The following is a 27,638-nucleotide window of genomic DNA, read 5'->3' as shown; positions in this document are numbered from 1 at the left end:
CCTCCTTATTGGCTGTGGGTGCCACCATCTTTGAGGTTGTGGCAGCCAATTAGCATATTCCCTCCTTATTGGCTGTGGGAGCCACCATCTTTGAGGGCGGGACAGTCAATTAGCATATTTCCTCCTTATTGGCTGTGGGCACCACCATCTTTGAGGGTGGGGCAGTCAATTAGCATAATCCCTCTTTATTGGCTGTGGGCACTGCCATCTTTGCGACAATGTGAGGGTCAATTAGCATATTTCCTCTTTATTAGATAGATTATTGACTATATTTCCTGTGCTGTATTTTATATCCCCATAACTATTTTGTAACTACTAATCTGTACTTCTCAATCCCTTTACTTTTTCCACCCGGTCCCTTCACCACCTTCTCTCTGGCAACCATCAGTCTGTTCTCCATATCTATGAGTCTGTTTGTTTTGTTTATTTATATTGTTCTTCAGATTTCATTCATTGATGTATGACCACAGTTTACTTTTAAAATGTGCCTGTCAAGGAAGCATAGAGAATCCCAAACAAGGTGAACCCAAAAAGGTCCACACCAAAGAACATCAAAATTAAAATGCCAAAGATTAAAGACAAAGAGAGAATCTCTAAAAGCAGCAAGAGAAAAGCATTTATCTACAAGGGAGCTCCCACAAGACTGTCAGCTGATTTCTCAACAGAAACTTTGCAGGTCAGAAAGGATTGGTAAGAACTATTCAAAGTGATGAAAAGCAAGGATCTACAATCAAGATTACGCTACCCAGCAAAGCTATCACTTAGAATTGAAGGACAGATAAAGAGCTGCCCAGACAAGAAAAAGCTAAATGAGTTCCTCACCACCAAACCAATATTACAAGAAATGCTAAAGGGTCTTGTCTTCTTTCAGAAGAGGAAGAAAAAAAAAATCAAAAATATGAATAATAAAATGGCAATAAGTAAATATCTATCAATGATTAGTTTAAATTATAAAAATCTTGCCATCTACAACATGGATAGACATATATGGCATTGTGCTGAGTGAAATGAATCAGACAGGGGAAGACAAATACCATATGATTTCACTTATATGTGGAATCTAAAGAACAAAATAAAACAAGCAGAACAAACACATATAGAGAGAGAACTTTTTGCCAGATGGTAAGAGATTTGGGAGATTGGGTGAAAAAGGTAAAGAGATTAAGAAGCACAAATTGGTAGTTACAGGATCATCATGGAGATGTAAAGTACAGCATAAGGAATAGTCAATAATATTATAATAACTATGTATGGTGTCAGATGGGTACTAGATTTTTTTGGGTTATCACTTAGCAATATATAATGTCTAATCACTGGGGTGTACACTGAAACTAATATAATATTGTATGTCAACTGTAATAGAAAAATGAAAATTACTTAAAGCCATAAAAATTAAAAAATGTGCCTGTCAAAAAAGGATAAAGTTTCATGATGAAAATGATGACATTTTTCTAAATAGTACAGTAGAGTTTACAATAACAGATTTTATATAGAGGTCATCTACTTAATCAATGGGAAAATAAACTGAAGCCCAGATTAGTCAACTAGGCTAGTTTAAAGCTGATTAGAAACAAAAGCAAGACATAATATTAGAAATTATTTCTATAGGTATTAACGGTAAAATTGAAATTGGGACCCACAACTTGTACTTCTCAGTCCACTGCTCATTCTCTAATACCGTAACTTTTAAACTGCACTTAGAAATGCCTCACGGGTCTTAAGATTGTTCCCAATGCTTGGACCACAAAACCCTGCTTCAACTAGAATTACACCTACATTACTTCATGTTTATGTGATTTCCTTTAAAATTTTATTTGAAACTGTTCTAGGGCTAAAAAGAAAAGACTGAAATGGCTGAATTGTACTACACTGCATCTTTCTTAGGCATAGAGAATTACTATTTAAAAGGTGATTCAGCAAAAAGTCAATTTTTATCATCAGCAGAAAAAAAAATAAGTTTCATGTCTATCCACCTTCCAGCATACATTTTAGGGGAGCCCAATACACCTATTTTAAAATGATGGGGACTGTCCAATAGGGTAGCTGTTAACCTTGTGTGGTTATTGAGCACTTGAGATGAGGCACTACATTTTAAATTGTATTCATTTTAAATTAATAGCCACCCGTGGCTAGTAGTTACCATAGAGAACACAAGTCTGGGATACCAAGGTCAGAAAGTCAAAATCCTCTCGCAGTGCGGGAACCCCAACCATCTACTCTCTTGACTAGTCACCTTTCAGGGGCTCTAAGAATCAGAGTATATGCACATAGACAAGGGCAGATCGGAGTGATTACTATGGTCACAGCATTTCTATCATAGGCAGTGTCCTTCTAAAGGACACAGAACAAAGGCCTTAGTGTAACACAGCTTCATTTGATAGTCTCTCATTGCATGAAAGAAACAAAGTAAACATAAAACGTTGTTTTAACCAAAATGTATGGCAAATCCAGTGGGGATTTTAAATTCCACAAGCCATCCTTGAAAGTCAACCTTAAAATTGATTTTATATGCAGGCAAACACTCTAATTATAGTTTGAATGACTAAGTTTTTAGACCAAAGGTATAGAACCATGACCTTAAAGCAAATGGCTCATTTTATATATATATAAAAAAAAGATGTCATTCACCCTTTGGACATAGTATAAGTCAGGTGTAATTCATAAGCCATATTTTACTTGCAAATGTTTTGAAAATACATGTAAATAATTATGAGAAACTGTTCCTACGTAGAGAAAATAATGTTCAGCAATGAAATCATCCGAAACTTACATCAGAAGACTTTGTTTTGTACAGAATATGGTAGCATTGTGCTGCAATACCCTCCATGTGACTCAGATTCTCAAGAATGACATTGTGTGACTGAACACACCAAGCATCTTCCTACAATTAGAGAACGCCCTCACTTTCAAACAAACTGCATCTACTGAGAGGGCTGCCAACCCTTCACAATGAGTCTTGTCCTTCTTACACCTGCCAAGACGACAGCACTTGGAACCATTACCCCATGTTGGCGAGGAAGGAGTTGCCAGGGCCCGTTGGAGATCTGGGTCTGTCCTGTTCCTCATACACAGGAGGAGGAATGGCAGCTTTAGAAGACTGTGAGCGAGGTCTTGAATCCTCTTCATAAGGAAATTCTCGGGGTACTATTGGATAAAAATAAAATAGGTTTACCAAAATACTACAAAAAAATCCTGAACTGCACTTGAATAAATCAGTTATTTTGAACTAGTTTAACTGACATTTTTAGTTTACTACAAGGAGGAAAAACAAAACCCATTGTACAGCCTCTACATGACTTTTTAAAATTATAGAGGTACGTACTATTTTTCTAATTTTAACTTTGTTCCAGCTATTATCTCAAATGTCCTTTTTATACCTTACTGAAATGTTATCCTTTAAAAGTGCTCTAAATGACAATTTTTGTCTGAATGCTTACGAGTTTTGTATGTTCCAGATAGATCCAATCAAAATCTCTTTTGATTCCCATAGAATCTTGTATGCCTGTCTTTGGACTCTAATCTATTTCATTAGCGTAGCATAAAATAAAGGTCATTGAGGTTATGGACCATGTACCAGACCAGTGATTTTCAACAAGGAAGCTTTAAAAAAAATAAAACTCAGACTGGTTTCAATTGGGTTTATGGTTTGCTAGGTGTTTTTACACAAAAGGTATTTAACAAAACTTTTAAAATTATCTTCTTTAAAAAGATAACATAAATAGTGCAACAGGTATTTCAAAGCATGAGGGATGATTATATTTTCTTGGGATAGTTTAGGTATGGTCCAACCTAGAGGATAAGAAAATGACCTAGATGATACATCGAAGTTCAATTCCTAGAACAGATCACTGGGAGGAGAAACGGTGGGTGGGTGTGTTCTGGCAATGTAAGTGAAAGCACACAACCTGTGAGATGAAATCAAAACTAATGGCAGAAAATCTAATCAGGAAGGCACTGCCACCTTGTGGAAGTCATGAACTTAACAGCCTCTAAACCACTGTTTTAGCCTAATTCCAAATATGAAATGTTGGAGAAGACAAAATGAATTTTAAAAAAGCAACAGTAGGACGAGAAGAAATAAACCAAAGAACTTATATATTTATATGCATAGCTCATGGACACAGGCAATAGGGTATTAAAAACCTGGGGTGGGGGATAAGGGTGTAGGGGCTGGGTGGAGGGGATAAAGGGGGGCGTGATGGGTGATATCTGTAATACAATCAGCAATTGAAATATATATTAAAACAACAACAACAAAAAAACATACCACTGTATAAAAATCCAAGTCTCAGAGCCTGGCATTAAAACTTCTAAAGTACAAAGAATGAAAGGGAACAGCAGCCTCAAGGACCCACACTGGGCATCAGGGTTCAGGCCAGAGGACAGGCTTTGGGGCAATTTCCCTTTACATTCAGGAAACCTGGCTGATAGCAGCTAAGACTGGCCATGGCTGGGTTAAAGATTTGTATCAAAATAAAAGAGGGGGAGATATAGATACATACACTCTTTGTCTTTCTCTACAAGAGAAGTGGGTGGTGCGATGGCAGCTCCGCCCATACCTGCAAAAAACATAAAATTCCACTGATTAAAGGAACATTTCAGATGCCAGACTCTCAAGGACTATGATATATACCATTTGTTACCGGGGCTGACTGGCAAGACCCTGAGCAATGGATAAATGATTACTCTGACACACATTTCTGTGAAAGAGAGGGCTAAGGGACTGCTTGGCTTGAGAAACCAAACAGCTCTGTTCGCCTGCCTCCTTAGGCTTTTACTGTAGCAACAGCTTGAACTAAAATTAACTTCTAGATACTATCAGCAGGGTAAGTATCCTTGAGAAAACACTTGCATCTGCAGTGTCCTTTAAGCAAGGATGGCTAAAGACTAAACATAAAGACTCCAGTAAAACACCTGGGGGCTCAGACTTATTTGGAAAAGTCAAGGTAGGGTCTGCCACATTCGGTAAGGTCCCCCTAGAGGCCCCCGACCTTTCGGAGATTCTTCCTTACAGACTTTCCAACCAAGTCCTGTGCTTCCCCACAATTTGTCATATCACACAAGGAAGGGAGAGAGAGAGGGAAGGAGGGAGGGAGGGAGGGAGAACTGCTACTTCATCCCTCCAGCTAGTATCTAAAGAACTTAATATCTGAATCTAGGATTAAAAATGTAGAAAACTGAAAAACCAGACAAACACAATTATTTTTTTCATAGCAGGCATTCAAAAGCCCTAGAATGTAGTTAATAAATGAATTTTAAGATAAAAGACCATAACCCAAAGAATTAGCAGTTACTTAAAAAATAGTAACATAGTCTGGCCAGTGTGGCTCAGTGATTGAGCTTCAACCTATGAACCAGGGGGTCGGGGTCCATTCCTGGTCAGGGTACATGCCCAAGTTGCAGGCTCAATCCCCAGTGGGGGGCATGCAGGAGGCAGCCCATCAATGATTCTCTCTCATCATTGATGTTTCTCTCTCTCCCTCTCCCTTCCTCTCTGAAATCAATAAAAATATATTTTTTAAAAAAACAACAGTAAGACCTAGATGATTTGGCTCAGTGGATAGAGCATTGGCCTGTGGACCAAAGGGTCCCTAGTTTGGTTCCGGTCAAGGGCCCGAGCACATACCTTGGTTGCAAGCTCCTCCTCAGCCCGGGCCCTGGTTGGGGCACATGCAGGAGGCAACCAATTGATGTGTTTCTCTCACATCGATATTTCTCTCTGCCTTTCCCTCTCTCTTCCACTCTCTCTAAAAATCAATGGGAGAATATCCTCAGGTGAGGATTAAAAAAACAACACACAAAACCAACAGTAATACAACTATTTACTGAGAGGATGTTAGTCACCAGATTCTTTGTTTATGAATCCTCATCTGAGAATATTTCTTCCATTGATTTTTTAGAGAGAGTGGAAGGAGACAAGGGGGAGAGAGAAACACAAACACACACACACACACACACACACACACAACTGGTTACTTCCAGCACACGCTCTGACTGGAGCCAGGGATATGTGCCCTTGACTGGGAATCGAACCTGCGACCTTCTGGTTCTCATGCTGACAGGACTGAACCATGCTGGCCAGGGCTAGTCACCAAATATTTTCATATACATTATCTCATTTAGACTTAATAACCTTTGAATTAGGTATAAATGTGTCCATTTTTCTTTCATAGGAGAAAATGATCAGAGGAGAATTAGTGGGCAGTGGTAGGTAGCTCCCAGTGACTCCAAGCTTTCTCCCACAATACAACACACTCCTGGAACTAAACAACTATTTGAAAATGTAGGTACTTCTGGTTTCTATAGAATCTGTTTTGTGTTGTCACCATTCCTGCTTGTTTCCTGGACAGAGAATAGTGGACACAAACAAGCCAAAATAGCTCCATTTGCTATCTGACAAGAATGGAGAATATAAGGAATTTTTCATTAGGTATAAGCCTTAACATAGGTATTACAACTTAATCACCAATTAAATAGTCCAAAAAAATAAGATGTAAACAAACAAACAAAACTGATTACAAAACCAGTGCTGCAACAGCGTGAAATGTTTCACAAAAGAAATTCCTCCAAAGCCAGCGTACATGCATCATGATTAACAGGCCTGGATTAGACAAAATACTTAAGGAGAAATAGGAATAAAATCTTATATTTCTTTTGAAATCCTTCTTATCATTTTTTAATCTTGCCAAGTGATTACTGATTGATTCTGAGATTAGCTCTAATGAGTTTAGTATGAAAAATTCAGGATGATTACTAAACATTTGCTACTAATCAGGTTAAAATAAAAACATCACCTGTTATCAGCAGTACACATAATGGACATAATGCCATCATTTCCCTACTACTCAATATTAGCTTTTGCTAATGTTCAAGAAATTAAATGGCCTTCACAGAAAAGGCATACCTCCTTACAAAAAAGGCAGCCAATCTATAAGCTGAAAAAATGAGACCAATAAAGTATTCAACCTATATGCTGGACTCTAAAAACGTTAATAAAAACCAAACTATGCTACAGGTAAGGAAAAGTATGTATATATATATTTCAAGGTATGCTCAACATATCTACTTAATAACTATTAGAAAGTGGATGGGAAGCTCAACAGAGAATATATGTAAAAACGCAATATAAATTAAGACTGTATACAAATGTGGATTGCTGGAATTCCAGAGACAAAATGACCTAAGTCAATGTCAACTGAACTATAACAAATTGAATATGAAAAGCAAATAGTGGAATTGCACCAGGTTGGAAACATAATATTTATGTTCATGCCTTACTTCTTTTTCTCCTTTCTCGCTCATAATCTTCATCTTCATCAGAATCTGGATCTGGTCGTCTTGAAAACCCACTGGCTTCATGTCTGTCTTTACGCCTCCTGTGATAATAAAAGAACCCATATTCATTACAGATGAGCTAAATTAGAGATGTGAACTCAAGGACATCACCTTGACTATCTTGGCTAGAAAAATACCCAAATCCTCCCTTTCACACTAAACTATTAATGGAAGGAGGGGTGTGAGCGAAAACAACTGATTGAAAACTACAGTAGCACAAGTATGACAAGTGAGAAAAACCAGAAGATGAACTGAACACATTTAATCCTATATAATAAAAGGCTAATATGCAAATTGTCCCCTCAACCAGGAGTTCAACCAAGGGGCAGGGCCGGCCTACCAACCACCCGTGGCCCCTTCCCCCAGCCAGCCCAGCCCAATCGACTCCAATCTGTCCCCACCCGTGCACAAATTAGTGCACCAGGCCTCTAGTAGGTATATAAGTAGCAACACAAAAGTTTATTTGGTATTTGTCTCTTTCAATTTTAAAGCATATCAACATAGGTAATAGTTCAATAATTCTAATTCTCTAGAACAGCAATTTTCAACCAGTGTGTGAGGAGCACACTGGTATACCACAAAAAAATTTAAAACATGCAATACCTGACTATTTTAGTCAAGGGCACTAACCTCTTTTCCCTTAGACTGTCAAAAAAAAAAAATGACAACACAACAATAGTCTGGTGTGAGTGAATCAAAATTATACCTATTGTTTTTTGTCAGATCAGCAAAATATATATTTTTTTGGTGTGCCACAAAATTTTAGTAATTTGTTTATGTGTGCCATGAGATGAAAAGGGTTGAAAATCGCTGCTCGAGAACATGCCTTCATTAAATGAAATGATTCAATAAATAATGAGAAATACTGTATTACTATTTTATAAACTTTTTTTTCCCCTCACACAAGAACTTGTTCATTGATATTTAGAGGGAGAAAGGGATGGAGGGAGGGAGGGGGAGTGACAGAAAGAGAAAGAGAGCGCAAAACATCCATCTGTACACACCTCCTGTACGTGCCTCAACCAGGAATTGAACCCACAACCTTTCAGTGTACAGGACGATGCTCCAACCGAGTCACACTGGCCAGGGCATATTTTATAAACTACTTAACAATTAATATGCAATATTTTACGAAGAAGAAATATAAACAAATCCTTATTGCCCATATTTTTATTTATTTGTTTTTAAACTTTATTGATTTCGAAGAGGAAGGGAGAGGGAGAGAGAAATAGAAACATCAATGATGACAGAGAATCATTGATTGGCTGCCTCCTGCATGTCCCACACTGGGGATTGAGCCTAACCTGGGCATGTGCTCTGACCGAGAACAAACCATGACCTCCTGGTTCATAGGTCGATGCTCAACCTCTGAACCACTGAGCCAGGCCTTATTGCCCATACTTTTAAAAAACATAAATAAAAGATGCATGTGTTGCCCTAGCTGGTTTGGCTCAGTCGATAAGAGTGTCGGCTTGAGGACTGAATGGTCCAGGGTTCGATTCTGGTCAAGGGCACATGCCCAGGTTGTGGGCCCAATCCCCAGTAGGGGGCATGCAGGGGACAGCCAATCAATGATTCTCTATCACTGATGTTTCTATCTCTCTCTCCCTCTCCCTTCCTTTCTGAAAACAATAAAAATGTACATATATATATATTTTTAAATGCATGTTTTAAAAAAATTCCACCTGGCACAAAAATAGTTAAAAATATAACAATTTAAGTATTTCATTTTTAGTTTGTGATTTTTTTTTATATTGTATATCAGCTTATTTTTAAAATATGTTTTTATTGGGTTTTGCTTTGTTTTGTTTTGTTTTTGTTTTTTTAAGAGAGAAAGGGAGGAAGGGAGAAGGAGAGAGAGAAATATCAACCAGTTGCCTCCCATACACACCCGGCCCAGGAACCAAACCCGAAACCGGGACATATGCCCTAACCAGGAATTGAACCAGTGACCTTTCTGTATATAGGAGGATGCTCAACCAACTTAGCCACACTGGCCAGGATCAATTTAAAGATTTTGAATAGTTATGACCTTAGAAGAGTCATAGCAGAGGAAAGAAACTATTGCTCAACATCAGATTGAAGTTGTTCTAAGGTACATTTCTAACAATTCACCCAAAATATATACTTTAAGTTTTCTGCATCTATACATGAAATTTGCTCTAGAGTCGAGACTGTTTTTTTTTTTAACACTGGGATGTGACAACTACCAATTTTTAAGATTAACCATAAAAACTAACTTCAGCCTTACAGACAGCAATGAAGTTCATTCATTAACATTCTAATAAATATTTCAAATGTAAAATAGCCCTGAATCCAAACAAAACCTTACTTTTCTCTCTCTTCTATTTCTTTTTGTCTTTCCAGCTCCCGCTGTCTCTGCCGTTCTTCTCTTTGGCGCTTCACTACTTTCTCATAATCATTAGGAAACATAGGATCATATTCATCAGCTAAGGGAATCAAAACTTCTCCTGCAGAAAATCCACTGGGTACGGGATCCTGAGGAAGATAAAAATGCCAAGGTATCATTCTCATGTCTTGAAATTTTAGAATTCAAGTAAAAGAATATGAGGGTTGGAAGGAGACTTGATGACATCTACATTCCTCCTTTGTTTTATAGATGAGGGAACAAATGTCTAAGGAAGTTTAGTAACTTGACATGGTCACACAACTCACCAGGTAGCAGCAAAACCATGATAACGAATTTAGTTCAGTGTTAATTCCATAAATATCCTATGGCACTTTCCTGAAATTCCCAAACTGCCACTACTGAAACTTTTAATAATTTTGATTATTTATATAGTTAACAATGAACACTTCTGTTTTTATGTATCTCCGTGAAAATTTAAAATCCAAACAACCCACAAATAACAATCATTCTTTTGGTCATTAATAACCTGAGGATATTTTTCCCATTGATTTTTTAGAGAGTAGAAGGGACGGGGAGAGAGTGGGAGGAAAGGGGGGGAGAGAAAGAAACACTGATGTGAGAGAGGCACATCGACTGGTTGCCTCCTGCACGCACCCCAACCAAACTTGCAACCCAGATACATGCCCTTGACTGGGAATCTAACCTGAAACCCATAGGTGCATGGGCCGATGCTCTCTAATACTGGCCAGGACTTCTTGGGCTTTTTGAAATGCTCTGGAATACATCCCTTCCCTGGGAGGCAGCACTTCTTGTGCTGAGTCTGACACAGATGGATGTCATTCCCTTCTTGTCATCATTAATTTATTTTTACCTATGTTGTTATTGATTTTTTAGCAAGGGAGGAAGGGAGGGGGACAAAAAGATAGAAACATCAATCGGCTGCCTCCTGCACGCCCCCTACTGGGGATCCAGCCTGCAACCCAGGCATGTGCCCTGACCAGGAAAAGAACAGGCGACGACCTCTTGGTTCCTAGGTTGACAACCACTGAGCTCACTGGCCAGGCTCATTAATTTTTTTAAGGTCCACTAAGATCAGGTTCAGATGATAACATTTTGCATTTCTCTTCTAAACATTTAGAAATTGGAGCTACTTACTCTTTGAAAGAAAAAAGGTAGTCTTAACAAAGAAGTCAGAAAGACATAAGGCAGACAGTACAGCTATCTAGAAGATACATGATTGGAGATGGAGCTTTACCCTAGGTTGGTGGTCTTGATCCCTATCTGGTTCTGGGAAGCTCCAATCTAATATACAGCCTAAATTTCCTAAACCTCTATACTTACTTCTTCCATGTTTTCTTAGCATAACTCTTTCTTATTATCTCTAAAAATAAGAGGCCTTAACTGGTCTCCACTAAAACAAGCACAGCCTAGGACTAGTATTTTTGAGTGCCCATTCTACATCTCTTTCAGGAGGCACGCTACCCAATACTATCAAAGGCAGAAAGGTTGCAAAATGTATTTCATTTTGAACACAAAACTAATATGATAAGAGAAGCTTTTGCCCTAGCCGGTTTGGCTCAGTGGACAGAGCATCTGCCTGTGGACTGAAGGTCCCGGGTTTGATTCCGGTCAAGGGCAAATACCTTGGTTGCTGGCTCCATGGGAGGCAACCAATCGATATTTCTCTGTCACATTGATGATTCTCTCTCTGTCTCTCCCCTCCCTTCCTTTCTCTCTAAAAATCAATGGAAAATATCCTCAGGTGAGAACTAACAATAACAACAACAAAAAAAATAAACAAAAAGAGCTTGTGTTCAATATCAATGGATTTAAATCCAACAATCCTGTTCAGTTTGACATTGTACAATATTACATCATTCCATTGACATTCTGCATTGTAAAACAAATACTTCGTCATTTCCTTGTAACTAAAAAATCAGAAAACAGTATGATTCGGTGAATAAAAGAAGTTAGGAAAATAACTGTAGTCACCTCTGAGGCCCTATCACTGGAAAATTTACACAAATCTATTAAACATAGGGTCCACATAGGATAATTAATAAATTTGTATTCATATAAAGGCAAAGGCACACGAATAAGATTTCCTTTCATTTTTTATTAAGACAAAAGAGAAGCTAGCAACCAGCCACTCAACTTATAAAATACTATTATTAGAAAGTTTCTGAGAACAAATTGTCAATATGAAAGTTAATTCAAAATTTGAAATAAAAAACTTTTACTGTACAAACCCTGCTAAGCCCTAGCCAGCTTGGCTCAGTGGATAGAGCATCGGCCTGTGGACTGAAGGGATGCAGGTTCGATTCCAGTCAAGGGCATATGCCTGGGTTTCGGGCTCAATCCCCAGTAGGGGTGTGCAGGAGGCAGCCGATCAATGATTCTCTCTCATCACTGATGTTTCTATCTCTCTCTTCCTTCCTCTCTGAAATCAATAAAAACATAAAACAATTAATAATAAAAAAATAAACCCTGCTAAGTTTAACAATGAGCCTTCTTCTTTAAATGCTACAGAGAATACAGCAGCCTTAGCTGGTTTTGCTCAGTGGATAGAGCGTTGGCCTGTGGACTGACGGGTCCCAGGTTCGATTCTAGTCAAGGGTATATGCCCTGTTACGGGCTCGATCCCCAGCATGGGGCGTGGAAGAGGCAGCCAATCGATGATTCTTTCTATTCATTGATGTTTTTCTCTCTCTCTCCCTCTCCTTTCCTCTCTGAAATCAATAAAAATATATTTTTAAAAAAGAGAGAACAGCCCTAGCTGGTTTGGCTCAGTGGATAGAGCGTCGGCCTGCAAACTGAAGGGTCCCGGGTTCAATTCCAGTCAAAGGCACATGCCCGGGTTGTGGGCTCAATCCCCAGGAGGGGGCATGCAGGAGGTAGCCGATTAGTGATTCTCTCTCATCATTGATGTTTCTATCTCTCTCCCTTCTCCCTTCCCCTCTGAAATCAATAAAAAATATATTAAAAAAATAAAAAACCTTACCAAAAAAAAGCCCCACAAAAACACAAATTGGCAATGAAAATGACTGATTTCTTAAAGCCACTTCAGGAAGTCTATCCTAAGAAAATAATTTTACATGCATAGAGCACTCTCTATGGAGATGTGCATTATAGTGTTATTTATGACGACAACATAAAAGCAGGTCTAGATGGTTTTACAGTTAGGAAACACTTGTATAAATTACAATACATTCGCTTGATAGGAATACTTTACAATTAAAAATTGGTTATGTCCTGGCTGGTGTGGCTCAGTTGGTTGAGCACTCTCCCCATGCACCAAAAGGCTGTGGGTTCAATTTCCAGTCAGGGCACATGTCCAGGTTGTGGGTTTGATCCCTGGTTGGGGTGCGTGTAAGAGGCAACCAATCGATGTTTCTCTCTCTCTCCCTCTCCCTCTCCCTTCCTTTCTCTCTAACATCAATAAAAAAGTATATATTCTTTTTTTAAAAATATATTTTATTGATTTTTTACAGAGAGGAAGGGAGAGGGATAGAGAGTCAGAAACATCGATGAGAGAGAAACATCGATGAGAGAGAAACATCGATCAGCCGCCTCCTGCACACCTCCTACTGGATGTGCCCGCTACCAAGGTACTTGCCCTTGACCGGAATCGAACCTGGGACTTCTCAGTCTGCAGGCCGACGCTCTATCCACTGAACCAAACCGGTTAGGGAAAAAAGTATATATTCTTTAAAAAATTGGTTATGAACCCTGGGCAGGTAGCACAGTTGGTTAGAACAGCCTAATATACCAAGGTTCCTGGTCAGGGCACATACTAGTACAAGAATTAACCAGTGAATGTATAAATAAGTGGAACAACAAATCAGTACTCTCTCTCTCCCTCCCTCTCTGTAAATTAAAAAAAATAAATTTAAAAACTACTAAAACTAAAAAACGTTAAAACTGGTTATGAAAACTACATAACATGAAAAAATGCTTATTGATTAGATTTTGGGGGGTAGAAACAATATTATAGGTTCTAGACTCAATATACAATAATAGAAGATGATGAATCAGCTTTTGAGTAGATATAGCTAGAAAAACTTAGGTGTTGAGTTTGTGGGAAAAAATGTTAAATGACTAAGAACCGCCCCCTGCAAAGCATTTCCACTGTGGGGTGCTGGTCCCTCTATACAGACTATTAGCCTATAGTATCAGTTCTTCCAGCCAAGAAATCCTACCAAGAGCTTCAGCTGTGCTGTGCCGGAGAAAAGCAAGTGGGGGGACAAAACAATTCCAAACCAGAACAGTCAAAACTATGAGGAGGATGAGAAACTAAATAAAGAAGGGAAGGGGCATGCAGCTGGAACTGTGTCCTTTCCGGGGGTAGGGGGTAGGAAGGGTACCTTGCTAAGAAATAGTCGGCAATAACAGCATATTCTATCATTAACCTTTGGCCATTTCTCATCAAGCAACCTGTGCACCTAGTATGTTTAAACCACTGCAGTCATATTACTTGAATGCCATCTATAAAAGAATAATGTGTATATATCTAAAGAGTGGGTGTAATTTTAACTATATATTATTTTTAATTCATTTGTCCCCCATTTTGTGTAGTTTTAACTATGATTTGGAATTATCCTTTTCCAGATCTTCCTCATCCTCACTCAACCTATTTACAGAGCTGTACATGTCTGTTTCTTAGTTTTTAAACTTATGCAAAATTACTGGAATAATAAAGGGCAGTAGAATTGTCCTTATTTTAATCCACAATAAAACAATGAATACTAATATTCTTTATGATAGCAAAAACCAGGGGGGGGAGGGACTATATATCTAGCATTAAGAAAATTATCTACAGTATACCCTCACAAGGGAATACAGTAAAGCCATTAATATGAACATACAGTCCTATACTTTTTTACAGAGCTGGGCAGTCCCAATATATTAAGCAAAATAAGCAAATTAGAAAACAGTAGGTAGAGGAGGCATAGAATGGGAAGATATTCCAAAATCTAAAGTTTTTAACTTCTGGGTAGGATTCAAGTCATTTATTTTTCTTTTTGCATATCTCTATCTCTAGTTTCTGATTTTTCTATAATAAACTATTTTATTTCAAATAGCTGTTTTAAACTTGATAAAACACAGGTAAAAACTAAGTTGAAAATGATATTGACTAGGCTGCAAAGGTCTACCGACATATGCATGAAATAAGACACAGTTAGCAGGAAAGGACGGGCTTACCTTTAGGCCAGCTGCTACGTGAGGCGGGGTGTCCACAATCTGCCGGTCATCTGAAGAGCCGCCTCGCTTTAGGTCGATTACCGGGGCAAGGACTGTACTTTGTTTTGTTCTCTGGCTCTAAAATCATTGAAAAACAAAAAGAGTTTACTGAAGCTTGAAATAAAAATTCATATTACTTATAACAAAGATTTTTTGAGGGGCTGGAGGAGTCTTTGTAATGAACCTTTTGGATACAAGAAAATCATAATCTTAAAATAGCCGTTTAATTCTATTATTACTATAACCACATACTAGTTTCATTGGCTTTTTTTTTTTTTTTAAACACAAAACAAATTTTCCACACTGTAAAAGACTTATAGTAAACTTTGTCAGTTTTATTTAAGTTTGCATGTGAAATCATCTCTACAATGGATTCTCCTTTGACCAGGAGGGCAAATCTATAACAGCATATTATGTTTTGACTAGTGTGGATCTTTCACAAGGAATGGATATTTCTTTATATCCTGGGCAAAACATGAGAGTTTTTCCCCCTACCAGTAGAATATAAAATCTTGCCCTACCTGTTTTATTTTGAACCTACAGAAAAAAATTTTTTCTAAAGAAAACATGATCATTCATATACCATCAACCATTGTTAATATTTTATCACATTTGTTTTACCTTACACCTGTATTTTATGTTGAACCTTTTGAAGACACCAGGACACTATCCTTAATCAGCTAAAATTATGAACATCCTTTTACATAACCACAACACTATTACTAGACCTAATAAAATCAATAATACCCTGTATCAGTTCCTATCCAACACATACTCAGATTTTCCAAGCTATCCCCCAAATGTCTTCTAAATAGTTTTTTTTTTTATTCTTTTTAAAAAAAATATTATAATAAGTATTACAAAGGGTATTACATGTGTCCTTCCCCCACCCCCGCCCTTGACAATCCCCTGCCCCCCCAGTGTCTTATGTCCATTAGTTATGCTTATATGCATGCATACAAGTCCTTCGGTTGATCTCTTACTCCCCTTGAACCAGGATCCTACCAAAAGTCCACAATGCATTTGGTTTTTAAGTCTTCTGATTTAGGAAAATCCTCCCTCCTTGCTGTCATCGCTGTAATCATCATTTTTGTTTCCTCTTTTTCTTCTGACACTGTCTTGTAAAATGCTGCACATTTTAAGATCTGTTTGATAAATGCCTGGTGGTGTAGTTTCACTTATTCATCTATGCCCTATAATTACTGAAAACTAAGTTAAGCCCTAGCTGGTTTGGCTCAGTGGATAGTGTCAGCCTATGGACCGAAGGGTCCCAGGTTCCATTCAGGTCAAGGGCACATGCTCAGTTTGCAGGCTTGATCCCCAGTAGGGGGTGTGCAGGAGGCAACCAATCAATGATTCTCTCTCATTGATGTTTCTATCTCTCTCTCCCTCTTCCTTCCTCTCTGAAATCAATAAAAAAAAATATTTTAAAAAAAAGAAAACTAAATTAAATCTTGATTAGGTTAGAACAGTGCTCTTTGGCAAGAATACGTCATAGGAGAGGTGGTGTGCTTTATGCTGCATCACCCCAGCAGGCACACAACTCAGGTTGTCTGTTAATAATGCTAATCATGACCAGATGGGTACAGAGGTATCTATTTGATCTTTTGGTTATAAAGGTTTAAGTTCCCTCTCCCTTTGCGATTTTAAAGTGTTATACATTTTCACTGTTATCAATCACTATAAAAGGCTAAAAATAAGCCACCATCTCTCTTGAATTTAACATCACTTATTATTTCAAGCAAATAAATTTAATCCAATCAATAAGTTACAATTCACAAGGTAAAAACCAAAGTTTAAAGGACAATGGAGGAGGGCGGTATCAGAATCATACGTTTTTCTATTTGATATATGTTTTTAAAATGGAGATACAGATGAAACCACAATTTCAGTCTGTAGGCAACATTTTCTCTACCAAATACCTTTGGTTATGCCAACCTGGTACTGAATAATTAATTAGTAAATTAAATAGTCTAAGAGAATCAATGGAATGTATCTTCACTTCCCTTAAAGAAAAACACAACATTAATTTCACAGAGCAATCTCAAAAGATATTAGAAAGTTAGAAATGATTTAATAAGCCACTTTTTATTTTGACCCATTAAAAAATCTATTTGAAATCTTAAGAGATCTCCTGAAGTTAATGTATTTGGGTAAGTGAAAAGATGATAAGCATAAATTAAACAGATACTACAGAGGATGTCTAAGAGTGTAGATTTCATATAAAAACATGATTCCTTGCTTATCAGCACCCAATTCTTTACTTTTCATGTGAGTAAAATAATGGTACAGAAAAATCAGTGTGTTATCCATAAATTTTATTTGCCTTTTTAATATATTTCTTTTTGGAAGAGTCTATTTTCTCAGTTTTATTTTATTCAAGCTGATTTTTAACCTATATTTATAATTATGCACTGGCTGTATAGAGAAGGTGATCCTAAAGTACTAGGCAGGAAGAAACAAATTATCTAGGATTTTAAAAGATTGGCTACAAGTAGTTCACAAAGCTGACAATATTTAAACAGATAATAAAGAATTATCCCAAGTAGTTTTTAATTTATATATCTCTAAAATATTTTTACTTTTGCTTTTCTATTTTCTGTTCCTAAAAGTATTTGACAGTAACATTTTAATATCAAATATCCATTGGGCACCTATGTTTTTAATGTTTTACATGTTGAATTATTTCAAGGATGCAGCCAATGCCCAACATGTATACAACTAGAACAAAAACAATGACTCCCACACTACATACACCTGATGCATTCACAACCAATCTGAGCCCTCAGTAACACATACACATTAGAACAGCTTACTAATTACTGCAGAGCTTCCTTTCTCAAAGTGCTGATTCCAAACCACCTACACCAGCAGGAATACTACCAAAAATGCAAACTCCCATGGGCCCCAACCCAGAACCGGAATTTACCAGTATTTCAGGAATATGGCCAATGAAGCAATATTTTAACTAAATTCTCAGTAATCTTAGACATAATGAAGTCTGAAAACCTGTACCACTATTGGAAACCGAGTATTGCCTTTCTCCATTGGAATCCCTGAAATGGTTCTATTCCCAGGAATTTGGAAGACCAAAATGACCCTTAGCTCCTTGTTCTTCTCTACATAGAGCCTCTCTCCCCATAAATGTTTAACCCTACATAATCAATAAAAAGGCAGCAGAGCAAGTTAAAATCATATTACTCTTAATCTAAGGAGGAACCTGCTCTGTAGACTTTCCTACTTTCACACTGTGGGCTTATCTTACCTTTGCTTGAGTGAGAGCTGCCTTCTTCACCTGAAGTTGAGACTGTAGAAGTTTGAAGTTTTTGGACCAGCCTTCTGTTTTCGAGTCACTGGTCTCCACTCCCAGGTCATCATACAGTGACATCTTTTCAGTTTAATGCTGAAAGGCAAGGGGGGGTGGGAGGGCGTTAAAAATGCAAAATACAGTAAAGATTTAAAATCTTTTCGTGTTGCCCCGCCAGTGTGCTCACTGAAGAGTCATGGGTTCAATTCCCAGTCAAGGGCATGCACCTGGGATGCAGGTTCAATCCCAGCCCCGGTTGAGGCACCATTTTCAAGGAATTGTAGAGGTAAAATGTATTTAAAGAGATCTCCTAGCCCAGAAGCCTTCAAGGACAAAAGCCAAGACATCTGATATCACTAATAAGTGTACTTTCTAATATGCATATATTATTTTTAAAATAAACTTCTATAATTAAGATCATGTGGTCAAGGAATTCGTGTGAAATCAGTCTGTTCTACAGCATATAATGAGTTCAGATGAAAGGTTCTAGATTCAGGACATTATTAATTACATATATATAATTTTAAAAATTCTATTTGGTCTCAATAGCAAAAAGTAGAAGCCTCCCAAAAACACTAAATTCACTCAGCACAATTAGCTACCCTTTTATAGAGAAAAAATTTAAACATATGCCTAGAAATTAAAAAAACAACACAGAAACGATCTCACAGAAGTAGGTTAACCAAATAATGTATTTTATTATTGCTTGTTAAGGGAAATGTAGAGAGTTAGATCTTAAATATCTTGACTTCCTCGTGACATTGGTTACAAAGAGATAATCAATCTACATGTGAATGATAAATACACAATATCCCTGCAGAATAGAGGAATACAAAATTACAACAAAAATGAAGACAACAATGGTTGCTCTAGCTGGTTTGGCTCATGGATAAAGCATCAGCCTGCAGACTGGTTCGATTTTGGTCAAGGGCACATGCCCGGGTCGCTGGCTCTATCCCCAGTAGGGGGCATGCAGGAGGCAGCCGATCAATGATTCTCTCATCATTGATGTTTCTATCTCTCTCTCCCTTTCCCTTCCTTTCTGAAATCAATAAAAAAATATTTTTAAAAAAGACAACAGTGGTTAACATTTATTAAATCTTATCTGGCCAGGGTGGTTGTAAATGCAGTATTTGCTGAGGAAGCCTAGCACTAGGTTAGAGATGGGGAACTGGGTGAGACTTCAGGAGATAAATCTGCCCCAAGTCATTTCAAACCCAGTCAGGTGAACACCACAGCCCTTGCAAGTACTGCCAACTTAAAAAAAAACCCTTAACATTCTGAAACCCAAAACATGGCCCCCTTCTCAAAATAAGGCATAATCTTCCTCAAACGGAAAACAATTTTTTTTTAAAATCTCTAAATTGCAAATAAATGCTTAGCACAGGTAGCTTCCCATTTATGAACACATCCAAAAGTCTGTCAGTTTCCAGGTCCAGACAGCATTTTGCCATAAAAATTGTGTTATACAAAACTTGTCCTGCCTGCGTCTGTGTCTCAGGGAGAAGAAGACATAGACAAGAAGGAAATTCCCCCCAGGGTTATGTCTGACTCAGGGCAAAAGTTTCCCTCAGGCATATGCTTATTTCTCTACCTTTCTATGACAGGTATTCTAAGACCGTGCTGCCTCAACACTTTAGCTGATCTTGGCTTCACTTTGTGTGGAGTGGGAGGTGACGGGGTGGATACCAACTTTATTCCCTCAGAATAGCTGTTCTGGTTTTGAGCAATGTAGCTCTCTGCCTGGAAGTCAGTGCCCCACTACATTGTTGCTTCATAATACCCAAACCCTCAGATTACCTAACAGCTCTGTTTTGCTTTCTTAATGAAAAGGCCCCAAGGTAGCATAGAAGCAGGATGAATAAAAGCAGGGTTCAGGGTACTGGTGGATGCTCTAATGAATAACCTACATTAAGGCTTCTGCGACAACTCACCAGCTTAGCTGATAGAAGCACGTACAATTTCCTAGAGAGCACATCCAACAGGGAAATGTCCACTGCCTTCAGTGCCAGACACAGTGAACATTTTATTCAGGAACCTGGCAATGCCTTGTCAAATTACACTTGAGTCACTGAAACTAAATGAAGAAAAAGTAATGAACTCCATTTCTTAATTTAGTATGACTGAAATACAACCTTGCCTTCAAAGCTTTAGAGGGAATCCTCATGGTGTCTACTTCCCCCTAGCCTACCTGGTATTCAGAACTAATCATTCTTATCTAAATTAAAATTTAGACAAGATATCCTTAAACTTTAAATTTAATGTGAAAAACTCAGAGCAACAGCAAGAAAAGAAAATGCTGAGTGTTGAATGTCTGGCTTAATATTGTGGTTCTCAAAAAATGTACTTCAGCCCTAGCTGGTTTGGCTCAGTGGATAGAGTGTTGGCCTGCGGACTGAAGGGTCCCAGGTTCGATTCCGGTTGAGGGCACATGCCTGAGTTGCAGGCTTGATCCCCAGTAGGGGGCGTGCAGGAGGCAACCAATCAATGATTCTCTCTCATCATTGATGTTTCTCTCTCTCTCCCTCTCCCTTCCTCTGATAAAACACACAAACACACACAAAATGTAATTCAGAAATGACCATGTATCTTTCAGTTATTCTACTTTAATTTTTTGAGCCCTCTTCATCCAATTAGTCACGAAACCAAAGCCTAGTAAAAACCATGGGTTCATTTGTTCTGTCTTTATTCTTATAAAGACAAGGGAAGACTATCACATTCTGGAAAACAAACTTAAAAGAAGCTTTCTGGGAAATTACAAACATAAAGACAAGTTTTTATGATCAAAATTGGTTTGCAACCCAAACTCTATTTTTTCTAATATCTATACTAATAAAAGGGTAATATGCTAATTAGACCAGACGTCTTCCGGACTGCCTTCCAGATGTCCTTCCAGACAAAGCCATGGTGGCAGGGTAGAGGCAGAGGCAGTTAGGAGGATCAGGCCAGCAGGGGAGAGCAGTTAGGGTGACCAGGCTGGCAGGGGAGAGCAGTTAGGGAGATCAGGCCGGCAGGCAGGTGAGCAGTTAGGAGCCAGCGGTCCCGGATTGTGAGAGGCAGTTGGACATCCCCCAAGTGGTCCCAGATTGGAGAGGGTGCAGGCCGGGTTGAGGAACCCCCACCCCCACCCCACCCCCCTCTGTGCATGAATTTTGTGCACCGGGCCTCTAGTCTCTTCATAAAAAACTTGAGAACTTCATGAGATAAGCTATTTACAAATGAAAATAGGTTAACCAAATGCCCACTAGACTATGAAGGGGAAAGATTAGCTTATTCTTTTTAGCATCTCCAATTTCTGGCACAGAGTAGGCATTTAATAAATATTTGTTGAAATATTAATATTCAAATAAAAGTCTATTTAGGCACATGAATCAGCAGTGAAAGCCCACAATGCCCACAAATTATACTAGAAAGAGTAGGTAGGCAAAAGGTTCTGGACATGGATGGTGATAATGATCGCACAACATGAATGTACTTAATGCCACAGTACTGTGCTTTAATTTAAACATGGTGAAAGTGGAAAATTTTATTATATATATATTTTACTACAATTTTTTAAAAAAGGACTAGGTAAAAGGGAGGAAGAAGCCACACTGCAGAGGGGGTGTGAAATAACAGGCTATTGTTTAATTAACTCTCATGCATCTCCCAACCTGGAAGAATAATCTCTCATAGAAATATTTCCCCAAATTTTAGAATTAAAAAAAGAAAATCACGCTGTGTAGAGCAGCAGTCGCCGACCGGTGGTCTGTGGACTACTGGTAGTCTGTGAGGTCCGAAAGATTGGCAACTGCTGGTGTAGAGGATCTCTGCCACTAACCAAGTTTTTTCATCTGAAAATCCAATATTTAACAAGGATTTCAGGGCTGAATTAATAAAGTTTCATGGGACCATACTTCCTCTGTCTCTATTTCTAAATTGAAGATGGTTTGTTGGCAATTCCATTTGATTCACCTTTATGTGCAAGCTTCAGAAATCATTATGCAGCAACATCTTATATTAAAGTTCCCTGCTTCTATTCTCAAAACCTTCAAAAACACACTTTAAATATTGGAAACTGATGTCATCTTAGCATCATCTCCTAGTTTCTGCAACAAAGTGTTTATAAATCAAATCTCAGCATCACAGTAAATGCAAAAGGGCTTTCTTGTTTATACTAGACTTCAAATCTACAGGACTGCCCTAGATTCAGTTTGGCTCAGTGGATAGAGTGTCGGCCTGCAGACTGAAGGGTCCCGGGTTCGATTCCGGTCAAGGGCATGTACCTAGGTTGCAGGCACATCCCTAGTAGGGGGTGTGCAGGAGGCAGCTGATCAATGTTTCTCTGTCATCGATGTTTCTAACTCTCTATCCCTCTCCCTTCCTCTCTGTAAAAAATCAATAAAATACATTTTTTAAAAAAATAAACAACAACTAGAGGCCCGGTGCACGACATTCGTGCACTCGGGGAAGGGGGGTCCCTCAGCCTGGCCTGCACCCTCTCGCAGTCCGGGAGCCCACGGAGGATGTCCAACTGATGGCTTAAGCTGTGAGCCCAGCTTCTGGCTGAGCGGCACTCCCCCTGTGAGAGCACACTGACTACCAGGGGACAGCTTCTGCATTGAGTATATGCGCCCTGGTGGTCAGTGCACATCATAGCGAGCAGTTGCACAACTTTAGCATATCATTAGCATATTATGCTTTGAGTGGTTGAATGGCTGACCGGATGACTGAACGCTTAGCATATTAGGCTTTTATTATATAGGCTATCATAGTTGATTTGTTCATTCTCCCCATTTCTACTACTGAATGTAACAAATGCATTAACAAACAGCCAGGACCCAAACTTAATTCAAGCTGAGATGTTAACTCAGATGATATAACACATTTATTTCCTGAAGTCTTGTGCCAGGAAATAAAATAGCAGCACTTTCTAACATTTGCATATACCTTAAGGAGCCAGGATCAAATGCAAATACCAAGAGCTGATTTTTGCAACTTAATATACCTGTTATTTACTTCTTTTTTTATTGTAACACCACCTTTTGGTCAACATTTCTTTCACATATGCTCCATTTAAGAACAAACACAGTAAACATGGCTCTGCTAGAACAATGACTTTTCAAGATTCTACCTAAGCTGGCAAACTATGTTAAAAATGCCCCACTGGCAGAAAAAGAACATGGAAGAAGTTTTCTCCGAAGTATCCCACCTATTTACCTTTCAAGAGCATCTTGGAAGCCTTTGGTGACCTACTACTGATACATAAAACTATCTCCAAATTTTTTTTATTAAAAAAAAAAAGATGTTTTATTGATTTTTAGAGAGGGAGGAAGGAAAAGGGAGAGATAGAAACATCAATAATGACAGAGAATCACTGATCGGCTGCCTTCTGTTTGCCCCATACTGGGGATCAAGCCCACAACCCAGGCATGTGTCCTGACCGGGAATCAAACCAGTGACCTCCTGGTTCATGGACTGATGCTCAACCATTGAGTAACACTTGCTGGGCACGATCTCCAATTTGTTTCCCCTGAACATAGTTGGATCAGGGCAACTTTTACATGTTATGCCTCAAGTAAGGGCTGTTTTTACTTCATCCTTGTATCTCTATCTCAGTACCATGTTTGGAAAATTGTAAGTGCTTTATAAATATTTTCTAATTATATCCGTGAATGGATGAAAAAATGTTAATGTACCTACTTAAATCACATTATTATGAAACAACTAGAGGCCCGGTGCAGGAAATTCGTGCACTGGAGAAGGCAGATCCCTCAGCCCAGTCTGTGCCCTCTTGCAGTCCGGGACGCCTCGGGGGATGTCCACCTGCCAGCTTAGGCCCGCTTCCCAGAGTCCGGGACCCCTTGCTCCTTACCACCCGTCTGATTGCTGCTCCTTACCACTCGGCTCGCTGCTCATTAGTGCTGGTGTGAAGGCAGGAGAAGCTCCCACCACCACCTCTGTGCTCACCAGCCGTGAGCCCAGCTTCTGGCTGAGTGGCACTCCCCCTGTGGGAGCACACTGACCACCAGGGGCCAGCTCCTGTGTTGAGCGTCTGCCCCCTGGTGGTCAGTGCCCATTATAGCGACCAATTGTTCCACCGTTTGGTCGGTTTGCATATTAGGCTTTTATTATATAGGATAAGATCTGCAGATCTGCCTTTTCAGGATATTAACGTATGGTAAGTGGTATTTGATATAAGCGGTAAATTTTAAGTAGTATACTATAATTAATGGGACAAAAAAATACTACAACCATACAACTAACAATAAATCAAGGTCTGAGTTCTGAGCACCTCAAGAAGCAAGCTTGGTGAGAGGCCTTTTTATCACTAAATAAATATTCAGGTACCATGAAGGGAAAATGAAGCCTGAAGAATATGGGAAGTATACACTAACTGAAAGGAACAGGAGGAACAATGCACATTGATGTCCACAAAAAAATAGGTAACACAAAGCATCTGCCTCATAGAGTTACAATGACTTTTTAAAGAATTTTAAAATTTCACTATACCTCCATCTCTGATACCTTTGTTACAGTTTAATATTCCCATTAACTTTCAGACTCAATTATTACCAAAATAACATAGGCTAGAGTATATTCCAAACAAAGTCCATGAGAGTCACCTGTAAGTTAGGTGTATAATAGAACATCCTTCTCAATTTACTATTATGAAAGACTAGAGGGATTACTAGCTCTGGATCATCTGTTCCACAAAGATAATTTAAAACAAACCAGGTAAGTCCTGTCTGGTATGGCTCAGTTGGTAGAGCATCAAACTGTGCACCAATTCCCAGTCAGGGCACATGCCCAGGTTGCCAATTCAATCTCCAGTTGGTGGGTATGGGAAGCAACCAATTGATGTTTCTCTCTAATATAAAAAACACATTTAAAACAACAACAACAACAAACCAGGTAAAAAGAAATCCACTTGGCCAGGGCAAGTGGATTTCATAGTTCCCAGGATACACACAACCAATGAATGCACAAATAAGTGGAACAACAAATTGATGTTTCTCCCTCTCCCCTTCCTCTTTCTAAAAATTAAAAAAAAAAAAAAAAAAAAAAAAAACACCACAAAATCCACTTTATAAAGTTACATTTGGGAACGCACAAAAATGCTTCCCCAATTCTTATCAATAATATCTATAATAATAAAAGCATAATATGCTAATTAGGCTGAACATCCTTCCAGATGAAGCCAGAGCTAGGAGGGAAGCCCGGGACCCCGGTGCCAGACGGAAGCTGGTGCCAGCAGCCAGGGGAAGGAAGGCCTACTCTTGCACAAATTTCATGCATCGGGCCTCTAGTTTTCCATAAAAGCTATCCTTAGTCATCAGAGAGCTCCACAATCAGAATAGCTCTTCACTGTTAACACTTTTATTACACCAGGTTATATTTCTGTCTATCTCACAATCTGTTCTAAACTGTACAGCTTGCAGCACATTCCTTATTTTTAAAAAATCTGTTTTAATTGATTTTAGAGAGGGAGAGAGAGAGAGACATCAATGATGAGAGAGAATCATCCACTGGCTGCCTCCTGCACACCCCTATTGGGGATCAAGCCCTGACCAGGAATGAAACTGTGACCTCCTGGTTCACCTGCCCAGGCTCAACCACTGAGCAACACCAGACGGGCCGCAACACATTTCTTTTTTATTCTTTTTCTTTAAATATACTTTTTTTAAAATTGATTCCAGAGAGGAAGGGAGAGGGAGAGATAGAAATATCAATGATGAGAGAGAATAGTTGACTGGTGGCCTCCGGCAGGCCCCCCACTGGGAACTGAGCCCACAACACGGGCATGTGCTCTTGATGGGAATGGAACCTGGGATCCTTCAGGCCGTCACGCTATCCACTGAGCCAAACGGGCTAGGGCTGCAACACATTTGATAAAATTCTAAAAATAAAACACACTCCACTTTAAGTTACTAATTTATTACCCCATAGTCCCTGAATATCCTTATAGCCAAAATGTCTGCAGACCTTTATCCCATAAAAATGTGCAAACTGAGTTGCATCCTTTAAAAACCCCACCTGCTGCTGGGAGATACGGTCTTCCTCGACCTGCATATATGCACATTTTGCCCTTCTCCAGAACACATCTTCCATCCATTCGCCTGGTTCTAGCAATTAGTACCCTAAGGCTTCTCCTTTACTGACCTCTCCAAGAACCTTTTAATCCGACCTGATTACCTCTCCTCAACCCTCTCTCGGCCTTACCGGCAGCTCCCAGAATGCACGGTGGTGCCTCTGGTAGCAGAAGCTACCTTGACACTCGTTTCCTCTGCGGGACACCTTCCCCCATCTTGCACGGCCAACAAAACCCCTCCAAGACTCAGCTGTAAGCATCACTCCCTCTCCAGTCCAGGCATGGGTTTAGGACTGTTTCCCTGGAGACCGAACTCCGAGAGCAGGGGTAGAATCTTACTCATCTTGCAACTGCTGTTCATAACACATGGTCTGGGCCAGAGGTGACGCTTAAATGCTGGCAGCTTGAACATGACGCTAAAACGCCGCTTTGAAAGCACACAGACGGAGGTAACACCGGAGTCACCTCTTCTTGCCAGGAAACCCCACGTCTCTGGGGGGTATGACTTGTGGGGTCCACGGCCCAGGAAGGGAAAAGCTTCTCTCCGCTCCACCCCCGGCTCAGAGGCAGCCAGTGCGCTGGGCCACAGGTGACACGGGCCCGGCCACCGGGACCCGGCAACTTTCCCGACACACGATCAACGGCGGGGAGAGAAAAACGTCCTCGGGTCCAAGGCAGACGGAGGCTGACAGACGGTGAAAGAATGGCGAGCAGAGAGGAAGAGCCCGAGGCCCGGCGACCCGAGGCAGATAAAGGAGAGCGGCGGCGGGCGCGCAGGAAACAGAGGGGCCGGGGCGGGGGGCCGCCTGGAGTCCGAGGGCGCCGGCGGCTCGGGGGACCGACCGGCCCGGGACCTCCCGCCCCACTGCGACGCGGCCTAAAGCCGCGGTCTCCCGTCCAAATGCCCCCGCGGAGGCGCTCCCGCCCCGCCTCCCGCCAGGCCTCCCGTCCCGGTGCCCCCGGGGCGCCACTTACCCGGTCCGCCAGGCCGACCCTCCCCATGGGCCGCAGCGGCGCACCAAGGCCCCGGCGCCGCGCTGAGGGCAGGCTGGGCGCACTCGGCGTCAGCCCGTGACGGCCCGACCGCAGCCGGCGCCAACCCCTACGCCGAGTCCGCAGGGCGCGTGCGGGCGCGGGGTCAGGGAAGCGAGCGGCAGGCAGAGAGGCACTCACTTTCGCCGCACTCGCCTGGCTACGGCGCCCCCTCCCGGCGGGAGGGCCGCACTGCATTCCCCCTTCAGCAGGTGTCGCTTTCTGCCCAGAGGTGTCACAGTGATGCAAGTTTGTGAGATTTCAGACTCCCAGGAGAGCTT

The 27,638-nt window shown here is 40.0% G+C and overlaps 1 protein-coding gene across 1 annotated transcript in view; it reads right to left on the bottom strand.

Annotated features, from left to right (window-relative positions):
- Nucleotides 1–27,434, bottom strand: part of RBM17 (RNA binding motif protein 17) — a 33,877-nt gene extending 6,443 nt beyond the window's left edge. Inside the window, exons 1-7 of the mRNA XM_070391484.1 lie at nt 27,301–27,434; nt 18,213–18,350; nt 14,909–15,025; nt 9,668–9,834; nt 7,279–7,376; nt 4,503–4,559; nt 3,003–3,144 (exon numbers count right to left, since the gene is read on the bottom strand). Of these exons, the coding sequence (XP_070247585.1) occupies nt 3,003–3,144; nt 4,503–4,559; nt 7,279–7,376; nt 9,668–9,834; nt 14,909–15,025; nt 18,213–18,335 (704 nt within the window). The 5' untranslated portion in view covers nt 18,336–18,350; nt 27,301–27,434. The remainder of the gene's footprint in view (nt 1–3,002; nt 3,145–4,502; nt 4,560–7,278; nt 7,377–9,667; nt 9,835–14,908; nt 15,026–18,212; nt 18,351–27,300) is intronic.
- Nucleotides 27,435–27,638: the final 204 nt, after the last annotated feature.

The sequence above is a fragment of the Myotis yumanensis genome, unplaced genomic scaffold (genome assembly GCF_028538775.1).
Source record: "Myotis yumanensis isolate MYYU_CA2020_CCGP unplaced genomic scaffold, mMyoYum1.0.hap1 SCAF_1, whole genome shotgun sequence".
Taxonomy (NCBI): domain Eukaryota; kingdom Metazoa; phylum Chordata; class Mammalia; order Chiroptera; family Vespertilionidae; genus Myotis; species Myotis yumanensis.
The sequence above is the reverse complement of the archived record's forward strand: the minus strand, read 5'-3'. Positions and strand labels throughout refer to the sequence as shown.